The sequence below is a fragment of the Neofelis nebulosa genome, chromosome X (assembly GCF_028018385.1).
Source record: "Neofelis nebulosa isolate mNeoNeb1 chromosome X, mNeoNeb1.pri, whole genome shotgun sequence".
In the NCBI taxonomy this organism is placed as follows: Eukaryota; Metazoa; Chordata; class Mammalia; order Carnivora; family Felidae; genus Neofelis; species Neofelis nebulosa.
This window is the reverse complement of record NC_080800.1, coordinates 112,916,709-112,937,461: the sequence shown is the minus strand read 5'-3', so window position 1 is coordinate 112,937,461 and position 20,753 is coordinate 112,916,709. Positions and strand designations below refer to the sequence as shown.

The following is a 20,753-nucleotide window of genomic DNA, read 5'->3' as shown; positions in this document are numbered from 1 at the left end:
TCAGCATTTGTAAGGATTGAAAGCATGTACTCTGAGCAAAACCACATTCTCAGGTTATTTGACCTGCCGGAAAGCTGGAGGCAGCGGGGAGCCCGTGAGTGAGTAAAGCCTGCCGGAGTGAAATTTCAGTTAGGGCTTGGGAAGGTGTTGACCTCTGGATGCCTTTCCAAAAGCTCAACCAGTTTGCCGAACCGTTTGAGGTTTGCCCCTCCTGGCTTATCTCAAAAATCCAGAAAGCAGCGGCATCAGTTTCTGTTACTGCTCAGGGCTGAGGTACTAATATGCGCTCCGTTTGAGGAGAAGACTCCCCAGATGCCCCCACTGCCGGGATCCTCTCTCTTGACCTTCCTTGAAGTGGAACCCGTGTTCCCTCCTGTCTCCCTTTTCTGTTGCTTCCCTGCCTTTGGCTGCCTTCCATTTCCCACCATCAGATAACACGCACCCGAGTTCCCCATCCGGTGAGACTCCTTCTCCAGCTTTCTCATCATTTAGCCTGGCTGCTGGCTAATGGTAGAATAGAACCTGAACTTGTCAGCTCTCCGCTAGTCTGGCTAAGGATACATCTAACTATGATGGAATACAACCTTTCTCCACACACGCGGTACAGTTCTTGGCTTGGGGCAGACCCCTGGTCTGTTCAGCTGCGTTTTGTGACCCGAGGCTGGCCGAACAGCGGATTTTCTCCTTCCATTTATTCCAGCTGAATTCCAAAGGTTAGGTGTACATATACCCCCAAGGTTAGGTACGCAGCTGCACCCCATGTGCCCCCCATGTTAGGTATACAGCTTCCCCAAGCATCACCCCTTCCCCTTCGTGGACAGTTACGGAGATGTGGATCCCTGCAAGTAGCTTTTGAAGCTGTCCACTCTTCGGGGTTGTAAGTACCATGGAATTGCAGACCATACGTAAGAACCTCGCTTGCAAAAGAACACACGGTATGAAGCTTGGAATTGTTTTCCCCGTCTGCCATGTTGAACCCGCCGAAAGAAAATGGAGGCATTTTAGGAAATGAGATTGGATTGATTTTTCTCCGACCGCTCCTCTGTTTCCACAACTCCCTACCTCTGGTCACTTATTAACAACATGGCCTGACGATGCCCCCCGCCAACTAATGGTTATTTCTTATCTCAAGTATAGCAGCAAAAGGGGAAACGAGAGCTCTTGCCCCAATAACCGCACCTAGTATGTTGTTGCCAAACCCATGATGTGTTACCGGCTGTCTTAATTTCTTGCTCGCCTGATAATCGGAGGTGCTGAGATTCCAAAGGCTCAAGTGCTGTTGTATGATGTAATCTTTAAATTTGTGTTACCACCGCCACAACGGGGATACAGAACGGTTCCATCATCCCCTCGGATTTCCTGTCTCTTTGCAGCCGCAACCCTCCTCCCACCCCTAACCCCTGGCGACCGCTGATCTGTTCTCCTTTAACATTGTTTTACAATGTATTCCTTTACTAGGATACGCATCCAGATCATCAGGATATTCTGAAAGCAATCGTAGCATTCAAAACTCTCATGGTAGGTGATGCTCTCAAATTATAATTCTCCGTTGTGTATGCGTTGTTCCTAAAAGAGTGATTTGTGTGTAACGTCTCTTTCCCAATGCAAAGGTCTTTAGAGTGGAAACAATAAGCTTTAGCGACAGTATCGCAGTGATTGTTTCATTTAATTTTGTCTTCCAAAAATCATGCTTACCTATGAAAGGTTGCCAGGCTGAGGGTATAAAGCACTCACATTTGAAGTCTCTGCCACATTAAGCATTGTTGTGTAGGTGGGGGGTTTCCTTTTGTCTCTTTGTCTTTACCCCCGTGTCGTTCACCTTGTGTCTGTGCAACTTGTCACTCACTGATTGCCATCGATGCTGGATTCATCTATTTATGCCAAAGGGCGTGAGTTTTACTCTTTGCGTATGAAAAAGAAATCCTTCATCAAATCTAAAAGGAAAAAAACCTACTAAAATGCAATTGTTTTGTAATCTTGTATCTTGAGCATGATTGTTAATGTCTTCTTGAACCCACTGATGTAAAAGCACTTGGTGGCCTTTTAGGAGAAAACAAAGCATCACTTTGGGTGATTGATTAAGTTTAGCTTCATTCTAGACATTTCTTTTTTTTTTTTTAATGTCTATGTATTTATTTTGAGAGAGAGAGCAAGCAAGCAGGGGAGGTGCAGAGAGAGGGAGAGAGAGAGAGAGAGAGAGAGAGAGAGAGAGAGAGAGAGAGAATCTCAAGCAGGCTGTCAGTGTGGGCTCGAACCCACAAACGGTGAGATCATGACCTGAACTGAAACCAAGAGTCAGACGCTTACCCTAGTGAGCCACCCAGGTGCCCCCATTCTAGACATTAATGTAGCATTCCAAGGGATTGGGATCCATGGTTAGTTGTCGGTTCTTGCTATAAGGTTGTGATGCAACATTCGCCATCACCTCATTTTTATTGCTGTTGAAAGATCAGTACGTGATGTGTCCACAGGTAAACAGCAAGTTGAAGTCCAGAGTAAGGTATTACATTAAATACCTTTTGTTGTCATAGGTCACAGTTTAATCTTGGCAGTTTTACATGGCATTTATTACTATTTGCGTCCTTTTTATTTTGTCCTACGTAAATTGAATATAAAATTCCTTTTGACAACAATATTTCTTTCTGACCATAGTACATGTTGTGAAGCTTGCTTTGATGGTTCTAGTATATTTATTCCCACTTTAGATGCTTCAGAAACATGTGTCCAGTGAACTGATTTCTTCAAGTTTCCATTTAGCTGAAAGGGGCAGCAGAGATTTTATAGAAAACACAGCCCCCGAGGAACTGTGACATTTATTTGGAAACAGTAACATAACTAACCATATGCTTATTTTCATATTCAATTTGGAGTAAATACTGTTACATTTTTTAACAAATGTGTAAATACTGTTAAAAATCATTCTAAGATGACTTCACATTTTCTGAAACAGTGATCTATATCTATCTATATGTAGATAGATAGATAGATAGATAGATATAATATTCATACCCCACATTTTGTTTCCTGGTTTGTATTTTCACTTTGCATTCATAAAATTCAGTTGTATCTCTTTCTTACAATTCTTTTAGGAACAGAATTAATGTAGTATTTTTTTCTCCATACCAACCTACTCCCAGTCCCTAAACAAAGTATAGGCAGTGCCTCTGTTTCGTTGTAAGGTCTATTTGATTCACTGCAGCAGGAGAAATTTAGTTTTCCCTTTTTCCAGAGCCCCTGGAGTCATTTTGTGTTTGTTTGCTTTACTAAGCTGTCGCTTGGTTGGAAACTGAGCATGTGTTAGTAAAATAAAACGGCTTGGTGACGAGCTGGAAAGGAGCTAGAGCAGGGACCCCAGGCAGCCACTCGTCTCCTCACATACCTGCGGTGATGGGGAAGCAAGCCCGTTCTGCCATTTTGTCTCGCCGTTTTGGCACAGCGAAAGGTAGCTCTGCTTCGCAAAACCTCTGGGGGCCCCAGGCTAGAGCTTCAGGGCCGTGGGTCTCTCTGTCTGTGAGGAACGGATCTGGTGATGGGATTCGTGGTGAGGAATCAGGACGCTGTGGAAATCTGAGAGCCCAAAGCTTCCTCTAACTCTGCTCTTGTTTCGCAAGAATTCCCCTTCCAGTATGTTCTGCTTTGGTTCCATAGGGGCAGTGCCAAGATCTAAGGAAGAGAAAACAGCTGGAGTTGCAGATACTTTCTGAACCTATTCAGGCGTGGGAAGGAGAGAGTATTAAAACCTTGGGGAATGTTCTGTTTATGTCACAAGTAATGGTGCAGTATGGAACATGTGAGGTAAGAGGTTTCACAGCTCAACGCCATTGCTGCCATCTTTCTTCTTGTTCTTCTTTGATTCGTTCGTCCGTCCAGGCCAGGTGGCTCGAACGTGCCGGGAAACCGAGCGCCTCTTCTTTGCCCCACACTCTGCCAGGTGCTGTGGGAGAGAGGAGGAGAGACCACGCGATGAGCCGTGCCTTAAACACAGATGAAAACACAGGCTGCGGCCAGAAAACGAACCCAGGTAGTCAGTGTAGATGGTGCGCCTCAACAGTGGGTTGCACGGAAGCTCAGAGAAGGGAGAGAGCAAGGAGGCTGTGGAGAGGGGACTCGAGGAGGAGGGCCACGAAGGGAAAAGGCGAGCATTTCGTAAGGTAGAGGTCATTCTTCTCTCAGGAGAGAACAGGAGCGTGGCCTTTTGCTGCAGGAAGGCGAGGAAGCCGGGCTGTCGGGAGCAGAGGAAGTGTGTTGGGAGAGGGAAAGCCGTGGAGCGAGACAGAGTCAGGTTATGAGAACGCTGGGCGTCAGGCAAGAGTCGTTCAGATCCACCCAGCAGGCAACAGGGAACTGTTAGAGGCTCGAGTAGTAGGGAAACGGGAGCAAAGGGGTGTTTATGATACTTAACCTGACTACCACGTACGTCAGGTAAACAGAAGGACCGGCTGGGTTGGCAAGTGAGCAGTACCCCGCCCCCCTTCCCCACGAAGCTGGTGGGGGCAGAAAATGGAACTTCAGGGCCAAATCTGAGCCCCATTTAGGAGGGAAAGCCGATAGGAAGCAGTGACCTATGGGTTGGAGGAGATGATGGCCACCATCTTGGACCTGTTAACGTCCAAGTGACCGTGGGTCTCCAGGGGGAGATGTCTTGTGGGCGGCCATTAAAACAGTAGAGAAACGTGGGCGGGAGGTCAGAGTTAGAGGCAGGGATTTAGATGTCCCTGACAGATGTGCCTTCCTAGGAAGTAAGTATCCAGAGAGAAGCACGGAGGGCTGAGATGGAATAGGTCTTTTAGGAAGGGGGCAGTCCAGCGAGGGGGGAAGGTTGGTTATGTCACCTGGCCTGATTTATCGGCTGTTAGAATTGCCTTCCCCGTCCCCAGACATCTTCCTATACTCCCTGGCAGGTCTCTGTCAGAGATTCATTACTTTGGGTTAATAAGCAATCTCATTTAAGACGCAGATACCCTGGGGAAGGTTGGTGGGTGCTGCAGAAGGTTCAAAGGTCAAGCAGTATGGAGACCAAGAAGAAGCCATCGGATTTTGCTAGAAGGCAGTTATTGATGGCTCGGAGACAGCGGTGGGGCTGCAGTTAGGGAGGAATCGATGAGGAGAAAAATGAAGGCGGCAAGTCATTTGGCCATAAAATACCGAGAAACAGGGTACTGACATACCTCGGGAGATCCTGGGGGTTTGGTTCCAGAGCGGTCTCTCGGTGTGTATAAAAGCTATCTCTACGCTGCGCAGTGGTTTATTAAGTGTGCAGTGCCATGTAGTCTACAAAACGTAAAAAATTCCTTTATTGCTACAAAATGCTAACCATCGTCTGAGCTCTCCGTGAGTCATAACCACTGATCGCAGATCCCCATAACAAATACAGTAATAATGAAAAAGCTTGAAATATGGCAACAATTACCCTGACGCGACAGACATGAAGCAAGCAAATGCTGCTGGAAGCATGGCACTTACAGACCTGCTCCACGCAGGGATGCCACAGGCCTTCAGTCTGTTAAAGAACACGACTACCTGTGACGCGCAATGAAGTGAACCGCAAGGAAACAAGGCAGGCCTGTATTATATCGAAGGTGCCACAGGGGCCCGGGGAGGCCTGTTAGGACAGGAGATGTGCGTATGTTAAAGGCAAAAGAGGAAAAGCTCATTAAGCAGGCGACGCTGCTGGAAGGAGGAAGAAGAGATTAAGTGTCTGTAGAAGGGCGTGGAGATAATTGGAGCTAACATGGCTGGACATGTAAGCCGAATGTAATTAAAAAAAATTTTTTTAATGTTTATTTATTTTTGAAAGAGAGAGAGAGAGAGACAGAGACAGAGACAGGGAGACAGATACGGGGAGACACAGAATCCGAAGGAGGCTCCAGGCTCTGAGCTGTCAGCACAGAGTCCGATGCGGGGCTCGAACTCACGAACCGTGAGATCGTGACCTGAGCCACCCAGGCACCCCTGGATGTAATTTTTTTCGCATCTCCTACGTGTGCATCTGTTTGTAGAGTTCAGAGAAGCCCTCGCGTGTAAAATCTCCCTTGGTGCCATTTTCAAAAGGTATTTATTTCTTTGTTTCACATGAGTACGATGGTTTTCATGTTCTTACTGATTAAAAGTAATTTTATGAATAAGATCTTAACACACATGCCAGAGCATAATACATTTCCTATTTCAGGCTTTCCTACCCGAAAGCCCCTTCTGTTTTGCTACTTTTCAGAGTAAAATCATTTTCATTTTGCGAACCTAGAGACTTGTGCTTTGCCTACAGCTTGCGTAGGAAGGCATTAACTGTGTGACTGCTCAGGCATACATACTTGGGAAACAGGCACGTTATTTGTATTTAACCGTTATGTATAGGAAAAAGAGGGATAAACTGTGGCTTTGTATTCACTTCGAAGTCGAATTCAACTAGTCTTGTGCTTTTAAGTTGGGTATCTTTTTTAAAAGGTCACTGTTCATGTTTCGTTGCCTTATATAAGCCCTGTGATGTACAACAGTGACTCCAGAAATTCTTAACAAACAAAATGTCCACTTTCTGTCCTCCACTTAATATTTTCCATTTCACTTTAGGAAAAAGAGGAGCGGTACCTCATGTTGTTTTCAAGTGTCTTGATAATGTTATCCGCAAGTCCTCGGATGAGTGGCTTTATCTATCAGGTCAGTAGATTTCATATAAAACAAACAGCAGGACCCAGAATGAAAACAGGTTTTCATCCAGTTGCAATATCTGTTCTATGGCCCTAAAAGCTCCAGCCAGAAAATGCAGAATGTTCTGACCCTTTGTTGTAATTATACAGCTTATAAGAGCAGATGTTCCTTAGATGGAAAACCTTTGTATTGCTGTAATGAGTTTAACTTGAACGTCCATCGCGCTGGCTGTGAGCTAGGTTACGAATGTTCCGATAGAAGTCCTTCCACTCGTTGGGAAATTAAACTTCCTTCAGTCCGCTCCCCAAATATGGAGTGCTATAAGTTACTGTTGCCTATTATAGCTGGCCTAGCAATGACTAATGTTCATGAAACTGGAAAAAAAAATTTTTTTTGAATCTTTACTCTGTTGACTGATTCTCCGGAAAATGTGTTAGAAAACAAGTAAGCCTGTTTGTAAATCCTGACCGTATGGTTTAGGATGTGTTAGCAAAACACAAGCCACATTGCCCCCTGGCTTTCTCGTCTGATCACATTTGAAAGCAGGGAAGCATGCAGGCCAGAGAAATATGTCGAGCCCTGAATCAGCAGTGATTTCCGAGAGGGTCAGAAAATCTAATAGACATAAGCCGGGGCACATCCAACCACAGAACTGATGGGAATGTTCCTTTTCTGATAGGGAAAAATACCAGTCGCGGGAATCGTGGTGACCAGATTAGATGAAATCGAAGGAAATGACTACACATTTGAAATCACAGGTAGGCACTCTTGTCTTTTTCAAGTAGCCACCTGAAATCCTTTTTGGAATGAAGTGGGATTCGAGTAAGTAAAAGCTATTATTTTCTGCTCTAAGTCCGTGAGCAAGTTTTACCTGGCCACAGCAAGGTGTCTTCCATTTTCTGGGATAATTAGGGCCCGGCGACAGAACCAAGTCTCCTGGCCACTCAAAAGCCTCGGCGTGGCCATTGGTTTCAATCTTTTCTTGCATCGGAGCTACTTGTTAGAACTAACAGAATGGACTGACGTAGAGGCACAAATTGAGCAAAATACCAGGCCTGACCTTTTGGCCTACGGTCCCTTTTGCCAGGCCCGTGTGATTTCCACGTGACGTGATTTCCACTCTGCACCGAGAGGGCATAGCAGCTCACGCTGGGATGGTGGCCCCGGGCCTTACCCCCTTCGTTCCCCGGTAGGGAGCCCGAGATCGGATGTTGGCCTTGCTTCAGCAGGGGTTTCAACAGGGGTTATCTCATCGCTGTGGACACTCATGGAAACAGACACCCCAGCCTTAGTTGCTCGACGTGTGTTTATGAATGAGGTGAACTCAAGGCCCCCCGTGTCTTTTGTCTCCAAATGCTCCCAATGGGGCAATGCAGGTAACCTAGTAGAGAGGACTGTGGTCCATTGCAACAACAGCCAGGACTTCCAGGAATGGCTGGAGCAGCTGTGCAGACTGATCAGGGGACCTGCCTCTTGCAGCTCATTATCCAAAACATCGTCGTCCTCTTCTGGTGCTCATTCCGTAAGTTGTCCACTTGTGCGGTCCGGGGACTACTGAGTCTCTCGTCACACCTGCCTGCAGAGGACTTACAAGAAGCAGTGAGCGTGCCCTTAGTCTTTGGGTTGTCTATATTCGTAGGTCTTGAAGTACAGTTAAACCTCACTAATTCTGACTACTTGTGGAGGGAGGTCCATCCAAATTAATGAAAGGTTTTACGTAGAGGTGTGCGGCTTTGTCGGACGGCGTTGAGGAGCTCCCGCCAACTGCCCGCAAAGTTTTGTCTAATCAGAAGTCCCACTGAGATGTTCTAGCGGTAAACGAGATTTATTTTCTTTTCACTTTTTTTTATTACATATAGTTTATTGTCAGATCGGTTTCCATACAGCACCCAGTGCTCATCCCAACGGGTTAATTAGCAGCCGTTATTCTCCTATTCGTTGTGTGCTGAGTCAAAAAACAGATAGTTTACCTGCCCAAGTACTTCACCATCTCCACGTAATCTCATTTAGGCTACCACATTCACCGGGCAACCTTCAAGGGTAAACTTGCAGCCGCTGCCTTCTTCCAAGTCATCACGAATTTGGAATTCCTGGACTTGGAATTGATGAGGTTTTACTGTACTTGTTGAGTGAGAGCGAAGATTGCAGTGCTGTTAACACTCCAACCGGTGATGCCAAAATTCCAGTCTCAGGCACTGTGCGATGTGGTGGGAAGAACAAGGGCTCCGGCATCAGATCTGAGGTCAAATCTTGGCTTTGTCAATTGCTAGCTAGTTAGTTACTTCACTTCGCTAAGGTTTGTCGTAGGCAGTTCTGCTGAGATAACCTATTTCAGCACCAGATAGAGTGCCAAGCACCCGACTGAAGCCATCCAGTGCTGACTCCACTCTCCTCTCTTATGAAGGAAAGCCACCCCTGACTTTAGTGAATCAAATTCCAGAAGAGAGAGGGAAGACAGGCCCGTAGGATGTTGAGTCGATTTTGTGCTGTTCCTTAGAGACCCCATCATCTGGACTTTTGTTTTCCCACCTTTCCTTTCCTGTGGTTGGCTTTGCTGATCCAATGAAACTATTGTTCTCTTGCCGTGCGGCACAAGGTCGGGTTCAGGTGGCAGATCGCCAGCATCTCATCAGACATTTTCCCAGTCTTTTAGCTCTACCGGACAGCCCCGAGGACCCTTGGAGCCTCCTCAGATTATAAAACCGTGGAGTTTAAGTTGTCTACGACCCGCACCTCCACTTAGACCATCAGCAGCACTAGGTTATAAAGAGGTAATTTTGCTACATATGGTATAAAATGTGTCTGTCAAGCTAATGTCACAGCTTATTCCGAAGAGTTCTGTGGGGATGTGCTAGAATTTATGCTAGGTGATACATGTCAGTCAGTCGTGAATCGTTAGACTCGGGGATGTTGTTATTTCTTAATTTTCCATTTCCCCATTGTCCCTGTGCAAATATTTATCCAGAAGGGTTTATGTGCACTGCCTGGGTTCCCCGGTCCCTTCCTGATAATTGTATATAATGTCCACACATCTTAAACAGAAGCCACTTCCTTGGAGTTCAGTTTGCGACCAAGCAGACCCAGTTCTGCATTTTGGATCATTTTGATCTATTAAAGCCAAATCAGGAAAGTCTTATGGGACCAAGCCATAAGTCTGAACTATGAGAGTCTGGACCTTCTGCTGCAGTTGGAAAGGGAAAAGAATTTAGTGAAAAGAATGTCTTTTCAAGTGAGGCTTCTAAGCAACATTGGATATTTGGATAGTATGGGGACTTCAAGGTTCTTTCTGTTTTTTTCCTGAAAGTCACAGTCAGGAAATGTCAGTCACTGGCTTCTGTAACTGTGTGGAGTGTTAGTTTTTCCATCCAAACGGTGTTTTGTTTTGTTTTGTTTTGCTTCCCTAAGATGTTAATCATCATTTCAGCTTTCAGTAAAGAGCCTCATTTATAAGTAACTGTTCTTTAACTAGGTCTTCCTGACTGAAGGTTTAAGATCGTGGTGGTTATGAGACGCATCTTAGAATTAGGGAGCAAAGACAGCGTATATTGCCATATCGACTGTGTGTTTTGATGCGCAACACAGATTTAGCTCAATCTCAAGTTTGTTTTGATTTCAAACACTGTGCTACTGTCTCGATTAATTGTTGCCTCCGAGTGCGGTAAAAATAGAGCGGTATTGACACCGGAGGAATTTTTGATCGTTTCAACTGGGCATGACAGGAGAAATAATGCTTGAGCTGAATCCTTATTATGTACCTCTGTTCAGAATTGGGCCAGGAAACAGTCCCACAGGTTTGCTGTGGAAATCGACCCGGGAAAATCATAGTTATCTGGGTCCCCTTTTTAACGATCGCTATTTTGTAATTGTCAGTTCCTAAGTTCGAATTCAGGTGAGCCTTGAAGGGTCCAGTTAACTTAATCCTTCGCAGAACTAATCCATTAAAACTAAGGCATGATCACGTTGTTTCTGCTGGGAGAAGAGAGCTATTAATATACTCTTAGCGTATAGTGTGTATTTCAGTTATTTTCAGTATTTGTTATTCTGCACAGAACTGTATTCCTTGGGCTTTCGCATGACAATTTTGCATCTGAGACTAATGCGGGAAACATGATGATGTTCTGTGTAATTGATGATGACACTAACATTTGACTGTTGTTTTAGAATTACTGATAAATGGATTTGATCATTATAACCATCGACCTCTCACGCTCATTTTCTCTTTCTTTACATATTCACTTTAGAGGATGTCTTATATCTTAAAGGTAAGGGTAGAACAATATCTTTGGCTTACAGTGGCCTCATAATGCTGTGCTGTCACCTCTGATGAGTGAAGCTTTTCCTTTATGCTTGTTTTGTCCCTTGTTCTCATTGGTGGCTAAAGTACGAAGATGCAGTTCTGACATGTAAGTACTTTCTTCAGAAAGCAGCCTCTTGTGAAATCCACATGAAAATGTTGTCTTAGACGCCTTGAAAATGCCTGTTTTCCTTGTGTCTTTTTGGTAAACGCTCTTTTTCCGATCCTTTTTGTCACATGTGAGTTTTCCATGTCCGTTTTCAAGTCTAAGTGGGTCGCTGTGGCTAAGTGGAAGAAATTAAATTGTTTTGTCCCGTATATTTTAAGGTACTAATTATGACCCACACATCACGTATATACCTTGCATGGAACATTGGGATAAGACGGTCACTAGGGTCTGAGATTCTCATCTCTTTGTTTGGATACCTGATAATGAGCACCGGTTACTTATCCGGCAAAAGCAAATTCAGTAATCCATGGCTCTTTTATCTGCTAATTAAAAATACAGCTTTCTGTATGTATATTTAAGCTTCGGTCTACACCCATTGCTCCTGACGCCAAATTATTTATCAGGACATCCCTCATTTGGCTCTTCTCTCTGAGTTCAGGGAAATTTTTTGGTCCCTTAATTTTCCCATCTGACAAATGGAAATTAATATTCTTCTTTGTGGGACTGTCACTAAGGAAAATGTATTTTAAAAGCTTTGAAGCTCCTTGAAAAGCAGTATGTACCATATTAGTATTTACAACTGTTACTTGATTCCCTGGAAACTGTATCAGCGAGGACTATAAACCAAGTTAGGAATGCGGTTGTTTCCCTAGGATCTACACCCACTATTTTCTCTGTACACGGCACCTGTCCCTATGGCGATTGAGAGGCCAGTGTCACTGCCTCTGTTTTATGGAAGCTTTTAGAGTTTCTTGGAGCCATTTTTTATTGTGTACATTATTAAACTTTGATGCCCTTTTGGGACTGTCAAAATAAGAGAGAGCCATTCGGTTTCATTTCATTTGCTCTTTTTAATTTGTCTTGGGGGGAGAATTTTAATTCCTAAACAAACCTCTGTCCTTACAGGAGTCTAGTAAAAGCCCCAAAACGATGAAGAAGTTTCTTCATAAAAGAAAGACGGAAAGAAAGCCATCGGAGGAGGAGTATGTGATTCGGAAAAGTATGTGTTTTGTACTTTTGGAAGGTCGGTTATGGATGAACTAGCAGAAGGATTTTTTTGAAAGCAGATGATTAGAGCAGTTTGTCCTCCATACCCCCTGTTTCATGAAGAAAAAATGCATGCATTCAAGGGTTTGGTCACCTCTAAGATTTTTGAGTCAGCTGCCGCCTGTATGATTTCGTTTTGAATATTTTGCCCTGCCTGGTTGAGAACCACTAAAGGGACCTGTTTGCTACGGATACATTTTTTCCCTTAGTTTCTGATGCCCAAGATATTTTCCTCTACCAGGATACACTAAATAGACCTGAAGGCTGAAATCCTTCTGGAAGGTTAATGCTCAGTGACGTTCTCTGAGTTAGCCGAGGAATCGGGCAGCTGCTGCATAGAAGCAGCTGGATTCAGAGTCAGGCTGCAGAGTCGGTCAGCCAGTGGATATGTATGTATTTGCCTCCATGGCTGGGAACGAGGTCCTTTGGGACACACATGAAGGAGTAAGTGATGTATCACCAAGGGGTGACGGATCTGTGCGTCCTGGCCAAAAATACAGTCTGGAAAGATCTGCTGGACTCCAGCTTCTGCATCTACCCCACCCCACCCCCCACCGGGATGTGCGCATCCGCCCGCTAGCTAGCAGGGTTTCGCCCTCCAGTCATTTCAAGAATGAGTTGGAGGAGGAGAGGCAGGAGGGGGAATCAATGACTCTGCTGGCTGGTTGGAAAAACGGGTGAGGTCTATGGGGGAAAGCTTCCTAGAGAAGGGAAGTCTTGAAGTTTGAGGGAGAGGCAGGTTGTGGTATATATCGGATGAGAACTGAGGCTAGTGCTGTCCTTGCGGCCTCTAAGAGTCTAGTAAAAGCCCCAGGGCTGCCTGGGTGGCTCAGTCGGTTAAGCGTCCGACTTCAGCTCAGGTTGTGATCTTGAGGTTCATGAGTTCGAGCCCCGCGTCGGACTCTGTGCTGACAACGTGGAGAGGACTCTGTCTTCCCCTCTCTCTCTCTGCCCCTTCCCGGCTCTCGCTCTCTCTCTCTCTCTCTCTCTCTCTCACACACACACACTCTCTCTCTCTCTCTCTCAAAATAAACTTAAAACCAAAAGCCCCAAAGTGATGAGGACATTTCTTCAGGAAAGAACTCTGGAAAGAAAGCCACTGGGGGAGGAAGCTTTCCGGTCAGGGAGGCCAGTCCCTAGCAGTTGAGTGCAGTGCATGATTCTGAGGGTCCAGGGGCGTAGATGTCTCTGCAAACTCATTGGTAATTAAATCTCACAGGTACGGCTGCTCTGGAAGAAGATGCTCAGATCCTGAAAGTGATCGAAGCCTACTGCACCAGCGCAAACTTTCAACAAGGCCATGGCTCAAGTAGGTTCCCCCAAACCACTTTCTCTAATGAGCCCTGTTTCTTCTTTACTGCTCGGCACCTCTTTGAAGAAGAGAAAAGCAGCCCAGCTGGGTTGCAGGGTGTGGAGAGCAGGTGACTTTGTGCCGAGGAGCAGCGAGCAGAAGAGCAGAACTGCATCTTTCCGATAAGGGGCTTTTAGCTGCCCGGCGGTTTGTTTATGCAGTGTTTTCTTTTCACCCGGAGAGAAAGAGACACGCAAGAGTAAAAAAGCTGGAGGTGATAGAAATGAAAACAAAAGAAGTTTTTTAAAAAGTCATTCTCCTTTGAAGTACGCAGATGCCTTCACCAGCACTAGTTAGGAATTAAAGAACCCAGAGAGTTCCTGTGTCTGTGAACTGATGCTAATCTCTTCTCATGGGCAGATTTGGAAAGGAAGTCACAATACTATCTCCGATCAGCTGCATATTTAAGCGAACAGTGCTTCACCAAGCTCAAGTTTCAAAGTTGCTCTGAAATTCTGGAAATGTAGCTGCTTAGCCGGGGCTGTTTGGAATGTGTGCAGTTTACAGGGAGCTAATGGGGGAGGGTAATCCCCCCCTCCCCGCACCCCTCCCCCCAGCAACTTTCAGGCACCAAAGGAAAGCAAGCGGATGTTTTCTGATTGATCCTTGAGCTTTTTTTTTTTTTTTTTTTCCAAACCAAGTCACATAGACACGAGTCTTCCGTGACTATAGGCGTTCAGGGGACCACAAGTGAGGTGTCTGCTGTCTGCATTTGCTTAAGACACGAGTGCTCCGTAACACAGCCACTGCCCAATCACTTGGGTGTGGGGGGGGAGGGGATCACTTTGGTGGGTTGCCTTGACCGATGCCTTCGGAGTAACTTGTCCCTAAGGCTGGCGGGAGGAAGACGTTTGATGTCGAACTTGACACGTTTGACGGTGAAGGGAGGACTGTCACACCATCTAGTTCACAGACAAATCCTGGCTGTGGCCTTGGGCATGCCCAGCTCTGAGAACAAGTTTCGAGGAGGCAGGAAAGGAAAGGGAAAGCAATGTGTGTCGTGAAAACTAGGAAAGCGAGGGGGACAGGGAGGCCCCAGAAGAAGCCTCCCTTGTGCAAAACCTGACCTCACCTGCTCCCTGAACCCGCTCTCTTCATGTCGACAGTGTCTGTAGATGTGTCACAGGGGCAGGCAGGTGTTGTGGCCTAAAGAGTCACGTTTCTGCCCCTCCTGCCCAGCCTCCCCTGACACGTGGCAAGCGTCTAGCATCATGGTGACCTCCCATCCTCTGTCCCTCTCCGGCCAGAAGTCGTGCTTCCTTGGAAACGACTGCTGTTGTTTCCTGCTGCATTTAACTGATCAGTCAGTCGGTCCGCTGTCTCCTTATTAGGCACCTACCAAGTGCTGGGCCCTGTGGAAGGCAGACACAGGGCCACCTCAGCAAAGGGGAGGCAGTGAGCACTCATGACTTGAAGGAATTAGGCTTTGAAGAGAGGACGCCAGTGGCTCAGGGAGACTGAAGTTTAAGGGCTTGAGCTCTGAAAGGAAGGATCCGGAAGTGAGGGGGAGGTTGGACATACAGGAGAGCTGTTTGGCCAGGTCCCTTGTCTGTTCCGTCACCTCTTCTGTCCCAGAGCCTCGAGGCAGTCTGAGCAGAGCCCTAAGGATGCCCACATCTTTGAGATGATGTGATAATCCCCAACCCCCGCTCTACCCTTGACCAAAATGGCCTTGACTGACTGAACGCTCCCCACCCCGGCCCCCCGCTTCGAGACTGAATCGGTGTATTTGGCCGTTTCCTCAGTCGGGAAGGTGTAGTCACCAAATGTTGGGTGACTGCTCTCTGGGGTGCAAGGCAGCAGCATGCCATCCACAAAGACCCCTCGATGACAACAGTGGAAGGGGCCGACACCTAGAATAGTCTCCAGTAACTGTCCCCTTTCTGCCCTCTCTGAATCCTTGTTTGTAGGTGCTCGCAAAGATTCGCTTCCACAGGTCTTACTCCCCGAGGAAGAAAAGCTCATCATTGAAGAAACCAGGAGCAATGGCCAGACCATCATTGAAGAGAAGTGAGTAGAGCAGGCTGCTGTTTCTGATCTGTCTGGGGGCCGGAGAGAAGGTTCTGGCAGGGCAGTGGGTCTCTTGCAAAGCCTGCACCGAAGGATAGTCCGTCCTTCTCCGGGAATATAGCCCTCTTTGCTCTCATGCAGTTGGGAGCGGTGGGAGGGCTTCCCCCCCCCTCCCCGCCAACAAAGGGAAGGGGGAAAGGGAGGCCAAGCGGGCAGAACTCTCTGCTTGGTGGCTGCCCCTGGGATCAGCTCCCTCATACGGCACGGTGCTTCAGGGCACACAAGAATAGCACTCTAGATGAATCTAGATGGCGCTGGGGAAGGCCACAGCACCAATTTCCCTGCCCAGATGGATGCTTCTCATGCATACTGAGTCAAACACTGGACTTTCACACACTTGACCTATTTAGAATCCTACAGAAACCCAGTGAGATAAGCTTTATGTTCACTACTTCTATAGGCGCGGAAGCTGGGGTTCAGGGAGATGATGTCCCTGGTCTACCTTTGCACGGCAGTGAGGGTGACCTAACGGGCGAGAATCAGGTTAAGTACCCATGGGCTCATAAAATAAACACAAAGTGGCCAGCCAAATGGTTTGTTTAAACTTGAGTCATTTCTGAAGTCAGGCCTAAATTTGCCTAGGACAGCATATTTCAAAGTGCTTGACATTGTCGATGTGTTTTTCCATCTGGTACGTGAAGTGATGTGGCAAAATGGTAAAGCACTTGGGCTCAAGGGGACAGCCCTGGTTCAAGTCCAAATTCTGCATCACGTTAGCTGTATGGCCTAGGTGCAAACCTCTTTACCTCTCTGTGCCTCAGTTTCCTCATGTGTAAATGGGTATGATAGTACTACTTTAAGGTTTGTTGTGAGGTTAAATGGAAAAATAAATACAAAGGCTAGCACATGGTAATCACTTAATAGATGATAATCATTGTCATTATAATTATTGTAGCTGTATTAATCCCCACGATAACTTTGTGAGGTTTTTGGGGAAGGTACTATTATCCCCATTCTGTCTGTGAAGAAAGTTAAGACAAGGAGAGGAGGAGAAAGAAACTACCCAAGGTACCCAAGGTTACCCAAGGTTGGAGGACTGGTAGGTGGTAGGATCAGAACTGGAACCCGGATCTCCAAAGTTCTTGTCCAGGAGCAGAGCCAGCCGGGAAGTGACTGTTCTGACTCAGCCAGGGCACTTTAATTCTCTTTTGGAATAGACGGAATCCTCCAGAAATAATGCCTCTGACTTTGTGTCATGTAGGGTCATGTAGGGTCAGAGAGATGAAAAGTGCAATGCCATGGCACAGATCTTGTAGGATAGGCAGGACCTCATGACGGCCCTCATTGTATGTTAGGTGATGTTCATTCCTGCCCCAGAGAAAGAATCGAAACCTTTTGATGAGCCCTAGTCTCTTCTTTTGTGTTCACCCAGCTGGGAAGCAAGTGGCCAAGGAGGAGGGCAGTGTAGAAAAGGTGTAATGACATCGTGTTTGAATGACCACGTGCGCTGATGGTTGTTCACCCACAAAAATAGGGCCCCACGAGGACCGTTCTTGGCGGTTATGTCTCCCGACCAGCTGGAAAGTCCACTGCTTTTCAGGATCTGTATTTCTAGAAAGCTGCTTTTATTGTTACGTTTTGCTTAACAGTATTTCAGTGCCAGCTGTTAAACTCTGAACTTTATGTTCTAGGAGTCTTGTCGATACTGTTTATGCCTTGAAGGATGAGGTCAAAGAACTGAAACAGGTAATGAAATATAAAAGTCATTTTCTCAGCTCATAGAACAGGACCACGCACTGGTAGGTGTTCTCAGGAGAGGTCCAGGGACAAGGTGATGAGGTGGGGATTTTTATTTTCCTTGTGTCTTCAAGGTGGGTCTTGTTGGTTTTCCCATGTGGTCTTGGGTTTAAATTTCTCAGGATTGCTCATATACCTATTTAGCAGTTTCCAAAAGGGTCCCCAACTTAGTTATAACTTTCATGCTCTCGGACATTTGTAAACAGAACTTTTTTTTACAAAGCTAAGTCATCCGTGAGTGGATAAGTGTAAAGAGAACCATAAATCTTGAGTTGTGGGCTCCTCTAGAGATGTGATCCGCTGTTTCATGATGCACACTCTTCCCAGTGTTTGGGGACTGGCTGTGCCTGGTGACGGGGTAAAGGATGGACTGGAGGGGGGAGAACGGAGACTGGAAGAACACTCGGGAAGTTGTCACAAAACTCAGGGTGAGACAGAGGAGCACGAGAAAGGAAAGTACAGTCAGTGGTGAAAGCTGCTAACAGGATAAGCAGGAGGAGCCCTGAGAAGGGGCCACTTGGTTTGGGAATTGACAAGTCTTTTCCCATCACAGGAAAATAAAAGAATGAAGCAATGCCTGGAAGAAGAATTGAAATCAAGGAGGGACCTAGAAAAGCTGGTCCGGAGGCTGTTGAAGCAAACTGATGAGTGTATTCGGGCCGAGTCCAGTAGCAAGATCTCCATCCTTCCATAACCATCACTGTGCAGCTGGGCAGATGTTGCCTTCGGGACATCTTGAAATGTCCAGCTTCAAATGCTCTGTTTGCTCACTTCTTCGGTTTTCATTTTGTATCGGAGTCAGTCTCTCTCTCTCCCTCTCTCTCTCTCTCTCTCCCTCTCTCTCTCTCTCTCTCTCTCTCTCTCTCCTTCGCTTTCTCTCTCTGTCTCCCTGTTTGCTTGAGTGTTTGTTGGTTGGTTACTGGTTGGTTGTTTTCCTTCTGACAGATCCTTCTGACAGGTGGTAGAAATCTCCCCAGAGTCTTTTCCATCCGATGAGAAAAGGGAAACCTAGTGTAGGCAAGTGACTTAAATGGTCTTCAGATGGCCTTCAATTCATAGTGCCTCTTTACCAGCCATTACCCCTGGGTCACTCTTTTGCGGCTGGCTACCAGAGCAAAGTGGCTGGCCGTGGCTTAGTAAATGTGAACTTGACTTTTTCTCGAACGCTTTCTTGTATCTGGAAGCCCCTCAGTACCCAATTTAATGAAGGCGAAGCTCCCCGAGCTGTGACTAGGGTAGGGTGAGTGGAAGACTAGCACATTTGCCCAATGACCCAGCCACCCTTCCCCGGGTGATCATGTGCCACCCCTCAATGCACACTTTTTATTGTTATTATTATTATTGTTGTTGTTACCGCCCTGTGTTGTCTGTAGGGCCAAGAAGACAGTAGCACCCTTATTTCTTTTGTGCGGGTTGACATTTTCACTCTACGGGGCAGAAGCCCCACGCATCCATGCCAGCACCAGACCCATTAGCAAATTGCACTAGACAATCTTCCCCTTCAGCAGCAGAGCTGGCCATCTTTCCCCAGCGCATGATAGGTTTCCTCCCCTAACCTTCTGCCTCCCGCGTAAGGTTTATGTCTCCCCAGTGCTTTAAGCCAACCATACCCACTGGTGCGTAAACCAGTAAGTGTGCGCTTTGCTTACTTTTAAAAAATACGGACTGTGAGCCGCTCCTTCATCCACACTGCGTATTCGCCTCGCGACTTCTCATCCTTCAAAACGATCTGCATCGAGGAGATATTGTGCCCTAGTAGACAGCTTTAATTCCCCGTATTGCTCTCCAGATACGCTGTGAGAAGCTGTATGTTCATCAGCCTCTTCGAGTAGGGCTCGAAGCATCATTTGCAGAGATGTGCTATTGGTCCGGTTTGTATATCCAGAAAGAAAGGACCCCTCCAGTGGTCGTGCGCTGGTTACTAGTGAAGCTGAGTATTTGGAACCGGTTTGCCAAAGTTGCCCTTTGAATCAAGTGATCGCCTCTGTAAGTGTCTCAAAAATGAGCACCACGTAAACCCGGTTTAGAAGAGGGTCACAGAAGAGCAGCATCCATCCGAATTCGACACAGTCGAACGTTGGCATGAGGCTCCGGGACAGAGCAGCACAACCCGCCCCTCTCTCTCCCAAAGACAGGTGCCATTGGGCAGGCGGGGACAATCACTGGAAAGAGAGGCAAAGGGCCAATGGACCGGTCAAGGTTGTCTTCCAGATACGTTTGACGGGTGCCTATAAATGTGGGTTTTGCAAGTGTTGTCTAGAAACCAAACTTGAAGCTTGAACACCCCCAGCCTGCTAAGCCCGTTTTCCTTTTTTGGTACCGGGGGGTCTCAAGTTCCCACAGCTACACGGTACGGGGCTGTTGACTGCTTGCCGCCTGGCAGAAATGACACCATCCACGGGAAATGGACTATTCCCGCCGCCCACCATCAGCCAACCCCAGGCGGCCGTCTTTGGAAGCTGTGTGGAAGCCCAGCAGTCTAGATGTGCCGTCCCTCACCTAAAACTTAACAACAGCCACACAGATCTTAGCGTCCGCCCCGTCTGGGGTTAACCAATGGCTTGCAGTGAATGGCACAAACTATACCCCTAGGGAACATTGTTGCGATTGCGAAATCCTTTAGTTGATAAGGTGTAGGATTGCTTAGCATAGTGAAAGGTCTTTATTTTAAAGTGACGTGTACATATGCATGTGTCTGGAACCCGGCCCTTCTCAGGAGAGGCCCTCGGTACGCTGGGTACTGAAGCTTACGCCGAGTGATGTCCGCACTCGCACGTTAAACAATAATATAAAGGAAACGAAGCCATGTTAGCCCGAGAGCAGTGTCTCCGTAGTTGTGTTGTTTACAATACTCTATAAGTGGGTTCCTGTCACCCTGTAATTAAACCGCTGCCCTTAGAGGCTTTGTAGCTCCTCTTCCGTCGCGTCCCTTCTGACACAAGCTCAGATTTTCTAACTTGTTTTTATTTTGAAGACTTTTCAAACGGACATTTTCAATAAACAAGAATAACAGTGCTTTATAAACTAAGTCCTGTGTTTCTTTCCTTTTCTCCCCCCGCCCCCACCAGCTGGTGGCAGTTTCCTCCCGCGTGTCTTCACTCAGGGCAGGGGACGTTTGCTCCCCACTTTACAGAGATACTTCGTGCCATGAGACGGGACCTTCCTTAACCTCTCCGCCCCTCTCCTTCTGGCCCCAGCCTACGACCTGTCTACACCATTTTCCGCCCGGTGTCGGGCTTTGGTCAACCAGTGGTAGCCTCTATCTTGCCCACAGTTGGAATGCTGGTGTCAGCAGTCACGATGAAAATATTTGCTCCCCCTCGAGACAGATGCATCTGTTCCTGCCCCCTTAAAAAAATTTTTTTTTCATTTTATTTAAGTCCAAGTTAGTGAACATACGGCGTGGCATTGGTTTCAGGAGTAAAACCCAGGGATTCATCGCT

General features: G+C 46.7%; 1 protein-coding gene across 5 annotated transcripts in view; it reads left to right on the top strand.

Moving 5' to 3' along the window:
- Positions 1-20,338, top strand: part of ARHGEF6 (Rac/Cdc42 guanine nucleotide exchange factor 6) — a 103,567-nt gene extending 83,229 nt beyond the window's left edge. For 3 of the 5 annotated variants that reach the window (XM_058713825.1, XM_058713828.1, XM_058713827.1), the window contains 12 exons: positions 1,459-1,518; positions 3,649-3,795; positions 6,565-6,651; positions 7,322-7,400; positions 8,019-8,164; positions 9,288-9,413; positions 10,884-10,904; positions 12,012-12,105; positions 13,372-13,461; positions 15,414-15,513; positions 17,205-17,259; positions 17,864-20,338. In XM_058713825.1, the coding sequence (XP_058569808.1) occupies positions 1,459-1,518; positions 3,649-3,795; positions 6,565-6,651; positions 7,322-7,400; positions 8,019-8,164; positions 9,288-9,413; positions 10,884-10,904; positions 12,012-12,105; positions 13,372-13,461; positions 15,414-15,513; positions 17,205-17,259; positions 17,864-18,004 (1,146 nt within the window). In that variant the 3' untranslated portion in view covers positions 18,005-20,338. The remainder of the gene's footprint in view (positions 1-1,458; positions 1,519-3,648; positions 3,796-6,564; positions 6,652-7,321; positions 7,401-8,018; positions 8,165-9,287; positions 9,414-10,883; positions 10,905-12,011; positions 12,106-13,371; positions 13,462-15,413; positions 15,514-17,204; positions 17,260-17,863) is intronic. The other 2 variants (XM_058713824.1, XM_058713826.1) reach the window with 2 other exon arrangements.
- Positions 20,339-20,753: the final 415 nt, after the last annotated feature.